Source organism: Protopterus annectens, chromosome 8.part0 (assembly GCF_019279795.1).
Source record: "Protopterus annectens isolate FY-2018-M chromosome 8.part0, PAN1.0, whole genome shotgun sequence".
NCBI classification, from domain to species: Eukaryota; Metazoa; Chordata; order Ceratodontiformes; family Protopteridae; genus Protopterus; species Protopterus annectens.
This window is the reverse complement of record NC_056741.1, coordinates 150,671,233-150,685,697: the sequence shown is the minus strand read 5'-3', so window position 1 is coordinate 150,685,697 and position 14,465 is coordinate 150,671,233. Positions and strand designations below refer to the sequence as shown.

At 43.1% G+C, this 14,465-nt stretch overlaps 1 protein-coding gene across 1 annotated transcript in view; it reads left to right on the top strand.

The window, feature by feature from the left end:
- Positions 1-14,465, top strand: part of LOC122808680 (alpha-2-macroglobulin-like) — a 2,380,392-nt gene that overhangs the window by 2,193,464 nt on the left and 172,463 nt on the right. The window contains exon 17 of the mRNA XM_044079659.1: positions 10,005-10,134. Coding sequence (XP_043935594.1) covers positions 10,005-10,134 — 130 coding nt within the window. The remainder of the gene's footprint in view (positions 1-10,004; positions 10,135-14,465) is intronic.

Sequence of the window (14,465 nt, the reverse complement as noted above, 5' to 3'; positions counted from 1 at the left end):
GTCTAATGAGGGATGAGTAGAGAGGAACAATGACCTCCTTTTTTCTGAATGAGAAACCTTTTGTGATGAGGTGTGCCATGTAGAAGGATTTCCTGACTACTGTGGCAATGTGGTTATCAAAGGAGAGACTACTCTCCACCTGTGTCTTTAGGTCTCTTATCACACTTTCGATGTTAAGTGGATTACCACCTATGTGGTAGTTCATGGGGACAGGGTTTTTCCCAAAGGGGATGACTATGCATTTTTTGGCGTTGAGCTTGAGGCCATGGCTTTGACACCAGTCATCTGTCTTAGAGAGGCCCTTTTGTAGAATGTCCACATCATTTTGGGGATTCAGTAACAGCTCACATTTTGCAGTCATCTGCAAACTTTGTTAGCCATAGACCCTCTGTGTTGGCTTGAACGTCAGAGAAGTAGATGCCAAACAGGAGTGGACCCAGGACCGAACCCTGTGGTACTCCACTTGTCACTGGTCTGGAGTCGGATATGGAGTCAGCTACTTTCATGGTGTGGGTTCTGTCAGTGAGCCAGTTGGCAACCCACCTCGTGACATAGGGATTTATGCCCAGTTTAGTGAGTTTATTGATGATTCCAGAGTGGGGGATGGTGTTGAATGCCTTGGCGAGGTCTAGATAGGCTGGGTGAACCACTTTACCCTCGTCCATGGCTCTGGTGACTGTTTCAAAGAAGTCAATCAGGTTTAGGAGACATGATCTGCCTTTCACGAACGCAAACTGGGTGGGGACTAGAGTTTGAAGGTTACCTATGTCTTTGTTTATAAGCTCCATGATGATACATTCCATGGCCTTGCAGATCAGGCTCATCAGGCTAATGGGGCAGTAGTTCCCGGGGTCCATGGTGGATCCCCCCTTGTGGAGTGGGATAACCGTAGCTGTGCACCATTCAGTAGGCACAAAGCCTGAAGTGAGGCTATGATTGAACATGGTACTTAGGTGGTGTACCAGTTTGTTTTGTAGTTCGTGCAGAACACAGTCCGGGATGTTGTCTGGTACCATGGATGCTGTATTCTTGGCTTTGGAGAGTGCGGTCTTTACCTGTGTGGCCGTGATTATGGGGGCTTGGTATTCTTCCTGTATAGAGATGGGCCCTTTTGGGGGGTGAGAGGTTGGTGAAATTAACACTGGACTTATCTGCCAGGATGTTGGCAGTATCAGTTGGTTCTGTATATTTAGTGCCATTGTGCTGTAACTCAGAGCAGATCTGAGTGTTGCCATTGAGATTCTTGACATAACTATAGAATGCCTTGTGGTTGTCTTTACAATCTTTGGCAATCTGGAGTTTTTCCAATCTTGGGATTTTACTCTTTTTTGTAACAGTTTCTTCCTTCTGTTGTAGAGTTTGTTTATGGCAGGGTACCACCAGATTGGCTTTCTTTTTTTGGAGGAGAGCATCTTCATTTTATTTGGGATGGCACGGTCCATCCACTCGTGTATGTGTTCTTACAGTGCATTGGTGTATGATGCAGCAGTCGTACTTCTACTTTCCATCTGAATGGGTGTCGTGAAGTTTGCCACTTCTGTCTTGAGAAGCATGAAGTTGGCTTTGGAGAAGTTTTTTTACAGTGGTTACCTTAATGGGGGGTGGGGACAGGATGTGGATGTCTAGTGTGATTAGCTTATGGTCGGATCTGACCAGCGAGGAGCTGACCTCTGGGTTGAAGCATCGATCGCCCATGTTGGTAATGACCACGTCTAGGATATTGGTGCCCCTGGTTGGAGTATGGATAAGTTGATCCAAGTCATGGGAATTTATGATTTCCAAAAATCATTGAGCAAATGTGTTGGTACATGAGTAGTTTTCCCAGTTAATGGCAGGGTAGTTGAAGTCACCCAGTATTAGGGCATTTGGTTGTGCCTTAATACTTTCCAGTATGTTAAGAAAAGTGGAGTGGGAATCATGGGGCATGGTGGGGGATCTGTAGCAAGCTACAATTTGGATTCCAGTCTTGCCTAGTGTTAGTTGCACCTGGAGAATCTCGGATGCATTATGTTGGGCAATTAGCCTGGAGGTGTGGATATCCTTGGTGAATATGGACACACCTCCACCTTTAGTGTTTCTTTCCAGGTTAGGTGGCCGAAAGGTGTGGTATGAATTGTAGCCTGGTATTGCAGGGGTGCTCTCTGGAGCTTTTATTTATTTATTTATTTTATTTTACATTTGTTGACCTGGATAGTCCGACTGGACGTATGTCCATTTTCAGTGGAGGCCCGGGGAGAAAAGCTCCACATACCAAAAAGAGACAGTACATACTGAGTGATAAACTCAAGCAGACATGTTTAGAAAAATATAGACAAAGAATACAGGCAGATATCAATATACACAATGTGCTGACTTACATCTGATCGCATGTGTGTGTGCCTTCTGTGGAAGGTTGGGCGCCGGGCTGGCAACTCAACACTGTAAGAACTCCACTGCCAATCATGAGCGGACGGTGATCCGCTGTGGCGACTCCTAACCGGGAAAAGTAGAAGAAGAAGAATCATTAGTTTATCAGCTGAGCGTAATGGCCTGGGGGCACTATGAGGGGTGAGAATATTTTTGAGGGCAGGGGTGTTATCAGGTTGGTGGAGTATTTTATGCACTACTATAAGCTGGTTGAACTGTAGAAAGGTAGGAAACTCTAGCCATTCCAGTGCTTTGAGGTTCTGGAAATGGTGTGTCCTAAAAGCCATTCCAGTAGCGAATCTGGCTGTATGATTGCAACATCCTGATAATTTGTTGAGATCAGTTTTGGATAGGTTGGTGAGTACAGGGGAGGCGTACATATGGGTAGAGAGGAGGTGTGATCTTGCAATAGCTACCCTAATTAGGGGCGTGAGGAAAGGTTTGGCTCTGTACAGGGAGCCAAGGTTTTGTTGTTGGACTTAATAGTGTGATTTACATGTTTATCAGATTTAAGGTTGTTGTCTATTATTACATCTAGAACCTTTGTATGGTCATCAGGGGAGATAATGGTGTCATTGCTAGATTTGATGTTGAAGGAAGGAGGAGAAATTGTGCAGTTAGGGGAGAAAAGTAGTAGCTTGGTTTTGTTAGGATTTAGAAGCAGGCAGTGATTAGCTAGCCATGTTTCTACCATGCTGAAAGTGGTCTGGGTAAGGGTTAGAAGATGTGTAGGAGAGGAGGCAGAGCATATTAGCATTGAGTCATCTATTGGATGCGGGTGGCTCCTGGGATGGTGGTGTGCAGATCATTGATAAAGATAGAGGAAAAAAGGGGACCTAGTACAGACCCTTGTGGGACACCTAGGGTTAGAGGAAGTTTGGGTGGCAGCTTGCTCTGCCATAAGACAGCCTGCTGTCTACCATTTAGGTAGGAGTGAAACCATTGTATTGCATGTTGGTCTAAACCGATGGTTTGTAGGGTATTGAGCAGTAGCTGATGGCTGACCATACTGAAAGCTTTTGAGAGATCTAGGAAGAGTACTGAAGATAGTTTGTTGTTGTTACAATGAAGATTGATAACATTAGAGAAAGATAGAAGAGTTGTGGTGGTACTATGGAATGGCCTAAAGTCATGCTGAGAGTCAGCGAGCTATCTATTTTGAATAAGAAAGTGCATAATTTGTTTATGCATCTTTCCATAATTTTAGCTAGTGTTGAAAGAATGGCTATAGGTCTAAAGTTAGATAATTCTGTGGAACTGCCTCCTTTTTGGAGAGGTATAACATGTTATATTTTCCATATTGCTGGGATGGATCCTTCTGAGATGGATTTGTTGATCAGAATAGAAATGGGAAGTGCTATGGCATCAGCTGCTTTTTGAAGATATTCAGCTGGGAGGTGGTTGGCAGCTAGATTAATAGATTTTAGCATTTAAATTAGGATCTGTTTGCCACATTTAATTAAAGATTTGGGTTGATAGCATCAGTAGTTTTATATGAGCTGATGGACCTAGTCTGGAATGTTTAGTACATGATGCAGAATGAGAAATGGGAAGTAGTTAGCACAGATGCTGCCCCATTATAGTGGGGGAGGGGGGGACTATTAGGGGAGGATGGTTTAAGATACATGGACACCCTTAAAGACCAAGTTCCATATCAGTGTTCTGGAAATGAGAGCAGTCCATTTGGCATTGCAGACATTTCAAGACACTCTTCTGGTGGGTGTGATTGCAATCTAGACAGACAGTGTCTTTGGTCTAGTACATTCAACAAACAGGAGGTAATCAGATCATATCCATTTTGTCAAGAGGCCACAAGGGTTTGGTATTGGGTGATGTCTTCCCATTGCTTTCTGATGGCAATGTACTTTCTGGGGACTTCCAGTGTTCTAGAAGACATACTAAGCAGGAACATTCTTTTGAGTGGTCCCTCAATACAACAGTGGCGAACAAAATCTTCAGTCACTGGGGCCAACCTTGCTGTGACCTGTTTGCCTCCTACCTGAACAACAAATGCAGATTTTACTTTCTCCCTGATCCTACACAGGGTCAGTCACAGAGGGAAGCTCTGATCTGCAGTCGCCCCCCTGGGTCTCCTTTATGCATCCCTGATTTTCTTCTAATTACAAAATTCATTCAGAAAGCCAGAAGGGTCAAGGCAAAGGTGATCCTCATTGCCCTGTATTGGCCTTAAAAAGTTTGGTTCTCATATCTTTGGTCTTAACTGCTCAGTCTTCCTTGGACTCTGGCTCACAGGCCGGATATGATCTCTCATCGTTCTGGGCATCCTCTCCCTGACCTAGACTCCCTAAAAATTAACTGCCTTGTTACTCCAATTATAATGATTGCCAGGGATGCCAGATTTACTGAAAATGTAGTTCATATTCTTTCTGCTTCACACAAATCTAGCACCAGAAGAGTGTATCAAAGCAAATGGAAAAGATTTACTTTCTGGGCTATGAGAAAGGTCTGGACCCTTTCTCAACTCCCCTTCCCTCTATTCTAGAATTCTTGTCTGAATTATTCCAAAAAGGTACTAGTTTTTCAGCAATCAAAATTCAACTGACTAGCCATTTCTAATTTTTACATAGGCCATAATGAGACTCCTATAGCTTCACCAACACAATTCAAAGCAGTCGCTCCTGGGAGCAATGCTCTCCACTCTAACTTTCCAACCTTCCCACTGTGGAAAATCACTCACAAATAAAAATTGACCACAAATGAATGAAAGCTCAGTTTACTTCATTAAAGGTATCTAAGGCTTTTCTTAAGAGAAATTTTCTTCTTCACCCTCCAATTCAGGATCCTGACCCTCCATGAGACATCAGAGTGGTGGTACAGGCTATCACACAGTCCCACTTTGAACTTCAAGCCCTTTTGTGTAAACCACCTTAGGAATAGGTTAGGAATTAGGAGAGGGGGTGGCTATGTGGTGGATAAATTTATTACATGCTGAGTTGGTGGCTGTTTGAGAGTTTGGGTATTGGATTTCAAGATGCTATACATATTCATAGGAGCTTAGGTGATAATGAATGAATAGCAGGGCTACTAAGGGTAGCAGCATTAGTGTTTTAGCTGTAGTCATAGTAAATTACCAGGGTAGGGTCTGTATTGCGTGTATGTGGTGATAAAAGATTAGGGAGAATAGAATAGTTATGCGTGGGTTAATATGGATAGTGGGGTGGATAGAGGGTGTATTATTGTGCTAGGAGTTTGCTGGGTTCTAGGAGCACGTGTAGTTGGTTAACTAAGGGGACGTGCCAGTGGTACTATAAATATAGCACTACCGGGGGTGGTTGGGATATGGGGTCAGGGTGAGGCACAGAGCGAACGAAGCAAGGCTAAACCAGTAAAGCAAATGCCTAGAGGCAGCATGTGCCGGTATGATTTACAAGCACAGTTTTTTGTTTCTTTTTTTATGCCCAATACTCTGTTCCTAGGCCCTAGTGTTAAAAACTACACAGTTCCCTACCTGCTTCTCAATTTACAATGCAGAGAGCCCGTTTTCAGTTCCCTTTTGTAGCATGCTTGTTTCACTTAGTTTATTGAGAAATGCACTGTTTGGAGGTGCAGAGCAGACTACGCTCGTCTGTTGAACAGTAGAAAGCACACTGTTTTTACTTTAATCGTGGAAGAAAGAAGGCTACAGGAAAGTCTAACCCTTCCTACCTAATGCTTATCAGCATAAACAGATTACAAGAGGGAGTTATGGGGACATTCACCAGTGCTTTTTTGGACTCAGTTTATTAGGTTTACAGGTGGCAAGGTATTTAAGTGAATATTGACCTTATTAAAACAAGTTCCCTGGTGGGTGAAGTCTTCTGTACTTGTTGTTACTCCCAGAATTGAACCAGGCCTCTCACTGCACAGATGTTGATGTTCTCCATTTTGAAGTTCTCCAGTTCCTGAAACCAAATCTGTCATTCATGCCTAAGGTGGCATCCAAGTCCAATATAAATGAGACCATTAATTTACCTGTGTTTTTTCTGAAATATTTTAATAAAGGTAAATATGCATTACATTTACTTGACAACTTAGATTTTACTTACATAGAACTAAGAACTTTAGGAAATCAGACCAATTATTCATTGCATTTTCTAAATCTAAGGTGGAACAAGGAGTTTCCTAAATCACCTTTTCAAGATGGCTGCCAAACTGTATATCCTTTGTTTATGAAAAATTGGATCTAAACCTCATTAAAAACTGATAGCTTATTTCACAAGACCAGTGTAATTGATGAAATTTGTGCAGCTGCTACCTGGTCTTCAGTGCACACCTTTGCATCTCACTATAAACTGCATGTATAATACAGAGCTCACTCCTGTTTTGGCTCTGCTGTTCTCAGAAATATCCTTCCATAATTTGACCTGGGAAATCATGTAGCTAGGGATAATGTCCTAAAAGTTGAATTAGATGAAAATGGACATGGGATACGAAAGCTATGTACTTACCATAAAAATAGATCTACATTGTGCTATTTTCATCTGTTTCTACATCCTTCCCACCATCTCCCTTCCAAATTGTCACCTATAGCTCCTTGGAGAATGGATAGCTTTTACAGGAGTCTACTTGTTTGTAACCTCAACAAGTTAGTTACTATTCTATCCATTTGACACCTTTGTCTTTCTTTTCTAGTGAATTATGTTTTATCTATCCGTAGTTTTATTTCTTGTTACACATATTCTTACATGGGGCAAACTCAGTCTGAGGTAATTTGACAGGGGTGAGGGAATTATGGGGGGGGGGGTGTCAGAGCCCTGGATCTAAATGTTTGAAGATGCCGAGACCAGATCCGAATTAGAGCCAAGTCCCAAAGGTTGAACCTGACAAAAATAGGATAACACGAATTTATCATTATGGTAAGCACATAACTTTTTTTTTCTACACATTCTTTTTCTGCACTCATCACAAAAACTGCATTTCCTTACATTTTTTTGCCTTAGTATATGCTTGCTTGGGGAGGTGTTATTTTTTTATGCATTTTTACAAGTAGGCATATTCCAGCTTGTTTATTCTGTTGTCTTCAGTCTACTGGATATTCAGTGTTTTGTATTCTTTTTATTATAGTTTACATAAAAATACAGTTAAGTGAAGTTCCACGTTAAGCAATGTGATACTGCCTCACTAAATGTAATAGGCAAGAAGTAGACATAACATGCAGATGGGCTAAATGTAGAACTATTTCAATTTTGGATTGTTGGAACTTATGGGTCTGTAGTAAGAGTGGCAGTAAAAATTAATTTTGCTGACAGAATATTTGCTCTGTATTTTTTTTGTCCTCAGTATCCATCAGCCTATCAGCTGGTCATCTGTCTATCTCTCTGACTCTTCCTCCCCTGTACCAACCTGATGGGAAGAAAGGGGATTAGGAAATCATGGTTATTACAGGAATTACCCCTCGTCTCAGGTTGCCGTCGGTAGCCTTGGAAAGAGTCATAGAGTATAGCTAGAGTCAGCAATTATCTGATAAGCTGACCAGTATACCAGAATTCTTTCTAAGGCCCTTTCCCCCCAAGTATGCAGACATTACTATATCAGGCTGGGCGGTCAAGGATGTGTATCATAGCAGCATGTTCCGGACCTGGTCTCTAAAGCAGCTATGTCCCCTAACCTTCCCAAATATCCAGCTGGGCAATCTCCTCAATCCATGGCCTCTGCCATCAGATACCCAAATTGCTGATTGATCCTGGGTTGTTTAGGCTGTAGTTAGGGCTTTATCTCTCTATACTACTGGGATGGCAGTAGCTGTAGTTTATTTGGACAAGGAACAGTGTACAAGGCACTCACAAATTCAGCCTTGATGGAACTGCTACACATCCGCAAGTCAAACAGCACAAGTGCCATTCGATCTAGGAATCTAAACTTAGTCAGCAATTTAAGCAAAACATGCTGTAGTGATTGTCCCTTCTTTGGAATAGGCTTCCTATTAACATTAAGCAGAGCCCTTCGCTAGCACTCTTCAAATGCAGTTTGGATCAATGGATGGGGAATCGCAAATTCACACCTGAGGTAGTGCCTGTGTCCCTTAAGAACACAGGCAATATGTAAGATACTCAATAAATAGGCACAAATCCATGCCATCCTCTTTCCCCTTAAGACCATATATTTGGTAAAATCGGGTTATATTGGCTTGGCTAGTAAGAGCTATTAAGCAGTTAGCCTAGTAATCTCCTTTGAACCTGTGAACCTATGGAGTGTAAAATGTATTCCATGGTATGAAATGAAATTGGTAGGATAAACCTATGTCCTCTATTAACTGTGTTTAACTGAACACATTTTAACAAAAATAAGTACTTATAAAGACGTTTTTAAGTTAAGAACTAATTTTCAAAAACATTTTAACTGATTACTGTAAATGTCTCATACATATATATATATATATATATATATATATACATATACATATATATATATATGTGTGTGTGTGTGTGTGTGTCTGTATATATATATATATATATATATATATATATATATATATATATATATATATATATATATATGGTTTACTATCATAATTTTGAATCAACTCATGAACCGCACTATGTTCGAACACGGAAAGTCAAACACGGCAATGTCGAACTTCAAAAGCAAGCCTAGGAACAGGTTTTAACATGGGTCGAGCTAAGGGTGAGGTTTGTAGTTCGGCAATAGCAGTGAACACCTATCTCGACCCATGTTAAAACCCGTTCCTAGGCTTGCTTTTAAAGTTCGACATTGCCGTGTTTGACTTTCCGTGTTCAAACATAGTGCGGTCGATGGAACTGGATTCGAAATTATGATAGTAAACTGATATATATATATATATATATATATATATATATATATATATATATATATATATATATATATATGGGTCCACTTTGTAATTTCAAAATATTGAAATCTCGAATTTCAGTATTCCGAAACCACAAAGCCAAAAACCCAACCACAACTCACAAACTCGAAAACACATAACCGCGAAATTCAAAATCCCGTACCCATGCTACACATACAGTACACACATAAACATACACAATCCCCCCCCACAATCAAACAAACTAATCTAAACTACATATAAGCAGGGGGGGGCAAGGCCCCTGCACCCCCCACACTCCCCTACTTATGTATTCTAAGTCTGAGATCGCACAAACAGTAACACAAACGAAACTCACACACACACATCTTACAGTCCCTCAAACACACATAACAGTCACAACACACACTTACACACTAAACTCCCAACCAACATACTTACACAAACAAACTTACCAAAATTAAGCCCAAACATCCACATTCCGTACCACCGGAAGCAGAAATTCAAAATGTCCGTGCTTCAGTATTTTGAATTTCACGCTTCTGCCGGTTTCGGAAATGTGAGTATTCGGTTGGTAGTTTGGTGTCGTTATATGTGGAGGGGATGCTATTTTCATGTGATTTGTAGTGTTAGATGCTATGAAATTCGATGTTATGGGTTTTAGATGCTCTGGTCTCAGTGTTATGAAATTAGATGTTATGGGTTTTAGATATTTTGAAGGGGGCTCAGATAGATAGATAAATATTACATATGCAGATATGCAGAATGTTTCATTTGTGTTATTTATCAATGCATGTATTTATTTCAGGATATGGGGCTAGATGTTTCAACAGATACGAGCATGAGAAAGCCCATTTTCTGCAGCCTGAAATTTACAGATACAGTATCAGAGATGTACGATATTCCATACATGTGGAACTCTCATGCTTTCCCAGAAGGTAAATTTCCTTTTGTTTCCCTTCATAATATGCTTTTTCCTTCTGATACATTTACTTCATCCCACAGTCATCACAGATTACTACAACTATGTAATTAGATTTGAAATGATTTGTAAAAAGTCGTCTCCACAGAAAATGATAAATAATGTGTTGCCTACATGTTCGCCCCTTAAATATAATGCAGTATATTCCTCTGGTCATTACAGCAGAGGAAAAGCTTTAATTCTCCACAATCAACTGCAAACCAGACATAGACAAGAAACATAATTCCTGTTTATTCAGACTGTCCTGAACTGATTTTTTATGACATTTATATACCTTATATCCACAATCTTTTAGTACTATTAACATTCTTTGTTGATATTTTTCCTTTGTTTGCTTTATGAGATACAGTGTGTCTGTCAGTCCTGAACATTTCTGTTTGTGTATGAAGTGCCATTGTACTGGAAAATGCTTAAATACAGTTTGGGATATTATGAAATGATAACATTATGTAATGAATAGGCATCTTATATTTCATCGTAATTTAATATGGTTTAAGAATGACTTTAATAACGCTTAAAAGAATTGTCCATGATTTAGAAACAATGTGATTGAGTGTAGAGTGTTAAAATGGTAAAATGGTTCAGGCAAAGTATACATGTTATATTACAATATAAAGTACAACAAACTTTCAGCAACGCTACCATGTCAACAGTAGGCTGCAAACAAATTGTTGCTGGTGCACTTCCTAGGGCTGAGCTGTTCGCTTGTTTGTTTATGCTCATCTGGATGTACGTATGTACTGATTGATTTATTTTTGTTTGTTAATTAGGTAAGATCTATTTTTAGAAGGGTGACACTACCCAATGAGTACTAGGCTCATTGATTGACTTGCTCATAGTCATACAGATTGTATGCAGCTGTTATGTGACTCAAACTCAGGACAGTAAGATATAACTAGCTTGTCGCTTACTGCCTTAAAACTGTTTTATGAAGGCTGTCTCTCATGTCAGCTGCCATTGGTAGTGTAGTGCACCATGAGATATTTGCTATATTTCAGTATTTCAATGTAAAATTATGACTAAGGACCTCAAAGTAGGTAATTGGAAGCCAGTTTCTAGGTAGCGATAGGAAAATAAACCTTATCACTGAACCCCTTGTTAAGTTTGGTTTTAAATGTCCTAAGGCTATCAGAAATGTTTACATTTATTTGATGGTAGCTTATTTCACTTCCTACTTGCATGGACAGTGAAAGACTCACTCGGGTAGTCCAGCTGTAACATACTAGCAAGTCATTATTCCTGTTAAGTCTGTGATGGCAGTTGGAAGTGATATCTGAGCTTTTATTAGTTAGTTCATCATATAAGCTTTTTATACACCAGTAAACCTTAACAAGTCTGCATTGAACAGAATATAATTTTAGATTCCTCAAACATTTTTGACTGCTGGTATAAGTTTAGTAAAATACGATCTGAAGTAGTTACTTCATTTGTTCTGCAACCTGTGGGTATCGGATCCAATCTCGGATCCGAGCCGGCAGCTTTACTAGCTAAAAGATCAGAGCTCCTAGCTCCTCCCCTTACCCATAACCCCCTGCTACATACTCACTTTCCCCAGATCTCGTTTGCCGCGGCTGAGAGAAGCTTCAAGTAAAGAGCTCCTAGGAGTGGGTGAGAACTTTCTGGTTTAAAAAAAAGTTAGACTTGAATACTTTTCGTTGTGTGTGTGTGTGTATTAGCGTCCTAGTCGTCGTGTAGTATTATTAGTTTAAACATCTTGTGGTAATTTTTTGTCTTAATTTTTATTTCCCTCTCCTAAGTGTGTGAGTGTGTTCTGCATTATGGCTGAAGGGCCCAAAGCCATATTCTCTAAGTGCACTGAGTGTGGCCATAAGCTTTCCCCAGCTGATGGCCACACTCAGTGTGTTCTTTGTCTGGGGGTGGCCCATTTGTCCACCAGCTGCCAAATTTGTGCAGCTTTTAACCCCCGGACAACCAGGGATGGGAGGAACAAGTTAATCCTGGTGGGATTATTACCGCAGGATTCTTCTTCCTCCTCTCCATCTAAGGCACAGGCCGCGACTGCGGCCCCCGGGCCTTTGGAACCCCCTACCCTGTCTGGGACTCAACCTCGCTCAGATTCTCAGGGTCAGGGGGACTCTTCTTCCTCTAAAGAGAAGAGGCATAAAGAGAAGCATAAGAGTCACAAGAGGCGGGCCGAGACTCATCCCTCGGCCCCGCCATCTAAAGTTACGAGTCCCTCTACAAGGGCCTCCAGATCCTCTCCCTCTCGGCTCCGTTCACCTAGTTTCTCGCCGGAGCCAGAGGAGGAGTACCGGTCTCCATCGAGGTCTTCGAGGCGGCCCTCCCAGCCCGCCTCAACGACCTCTTCTAGATTGACAAGGAGCCTGACCGACGCAGACATGGATCGGATGATGCGTCGATTTTTGCAGACTCAAATGCAGATGGGGGTGCTCCTGCCTCCTCCCCCTCCGGGGGGGGGGAGAGCAGCCCCTTTCTTTACCCCAATAGCTCCTTCTCTGACCTGGTTTGAGGTCTCGGAGTCGTCGGATCCGGGCCATTTTGGAACCGGGGAGTTTGTCAGCGCCGACAGCACCGGTTACTTCGACGCCGACGTTGCCCTCGAGCTTGTCGGATCCTAGCTCTCGGGGCCGAGTGCCGAGCGTTGGATCCATGGGGGTAGGTGTGTCTTCGGCTCCATTCAGGTCGGAGCACACTTCCCTCTCGGGTCCGACCACTTCGGCTCCGACGTCGATCCCTACCTTGGAGCCAAGGGGGCTGCTTTCGGAGCCTGGGGAAAGTGGTTTGCCTTCAGCGTTTGAAGTAGTGGAGAGGGTTTTGTCGAGGCCTTCCAGATCCCCGATCCGGGTGTCTGATCCAACCACCCCCCGACGCATTTGGGTATATCCTCCATCATCCGGCCATTGGGACAGCCTGCACCAACATTCCAGTTTTGCCCTTAGAGGAACAGGACCCCGTGGGCGAGTCCTCCTTGGATAGCCCCACCGAGGAGGTTCCTCGCAATCGGAAGTGTAAAAGGAGGCACCTTGACTCCCCTGAGTCCCTCACGGAAGACACAGATTTGGATGAAGGGGAAGGTTCCCCAAGATCACCCCCTGAGGATGTCTCCTTTGGAGACATCATGGAAATGTTGCGAATTAGAGGAGGGTGGTCTGCCCAAAAACCTTCCTCAGACAAGTCTGTGTTTGATGCAGGCCCGTCTACCTCCTGGGTGTCCCCCCCGGCTGACTCCCTGGTAGACCTAATTACTACCAGGGCGTGGAAGGAACCGGACACCGTGGAGCCAATTCCAAGAAGGCCAGATAAAATTCTTAGCCCTCCCTCGGATAGGCAGGCTTGGTCTAAGGGTTTATCAGTGGATGCCATGTTGGTGGTGGCTGCCACGAAGAAGGAACTCGCACAGGAGAGTTCCTCGATCCATCCTCCGGATAAGGAATCTAGGACGTTGGACCGCATTGGAAAGTGGATGTTTGCTTCAGCTACCTTCTCTGTAAGGGTGCTGAACTACATGGTGCACGCTATCAGACTCCAGTGAGACTTAATAAAGGAATACGCTGGAGCTCCCCCGGAGTCCATGACGGCTGAGGATAAGAGGATTTTCCTCAACTCGCATGGCCACACTGAAATCTATTTTTAACACTTCTATGCGGCTACTCTCCCATGCCACGGAGGGAGCAGCTAGAGCTGGCGGAGCAGAGGTCACCTTGCGGCATCACGCCTGGCTCCGCCTTTGCGATTTTGCAGAACCCTTCAAGGTATCCTTCGTGACCGCACCCTATGACAGCTCTTCGCTCTTTGGCAAAACCGTCCGCCAGACGCTGGTCCAAAGCGAAAAGGACGGGAAGACGCTGTCTGCCGTCGGAGTTTGCTTCTCTAATCCCCAACGATCCTTCTCTAGGAATCAGAGGGGACAAAAGAAGATGTGGTTCCGAAGGTCTCAGCAGTCCCGTCCAGCTTCGGATCCCTCGTCCTTCAGAGGCAGAGGAGGACAAGGTGGACGCCGGCCCAGAGGCAGAGGGGGGCTGCATAATTTTGGGTCTAGAGAAATGTTCTCGGACAGGCCCGCGCAACAGCCCTGAGGGCTTACCCGGCTATCCCTCTCTGGAGGCAGTCGGGGGGCGTCTGTCGGAGCACCTCCAAAATTGGGAGTCCATTACGACAGATCGGTGGGTGCTCCGAATCATATCCAGAGGTTACACCATTCCCTTTCTAAGTCTTCCTCCTCCTGCGAAGCGCCTCCCCGATGTCCCACCCGATCAAAGGGAGGTGGCAGCTTCGGAGGTTTCGAAGCTGCTAGAAAAAAGAGCC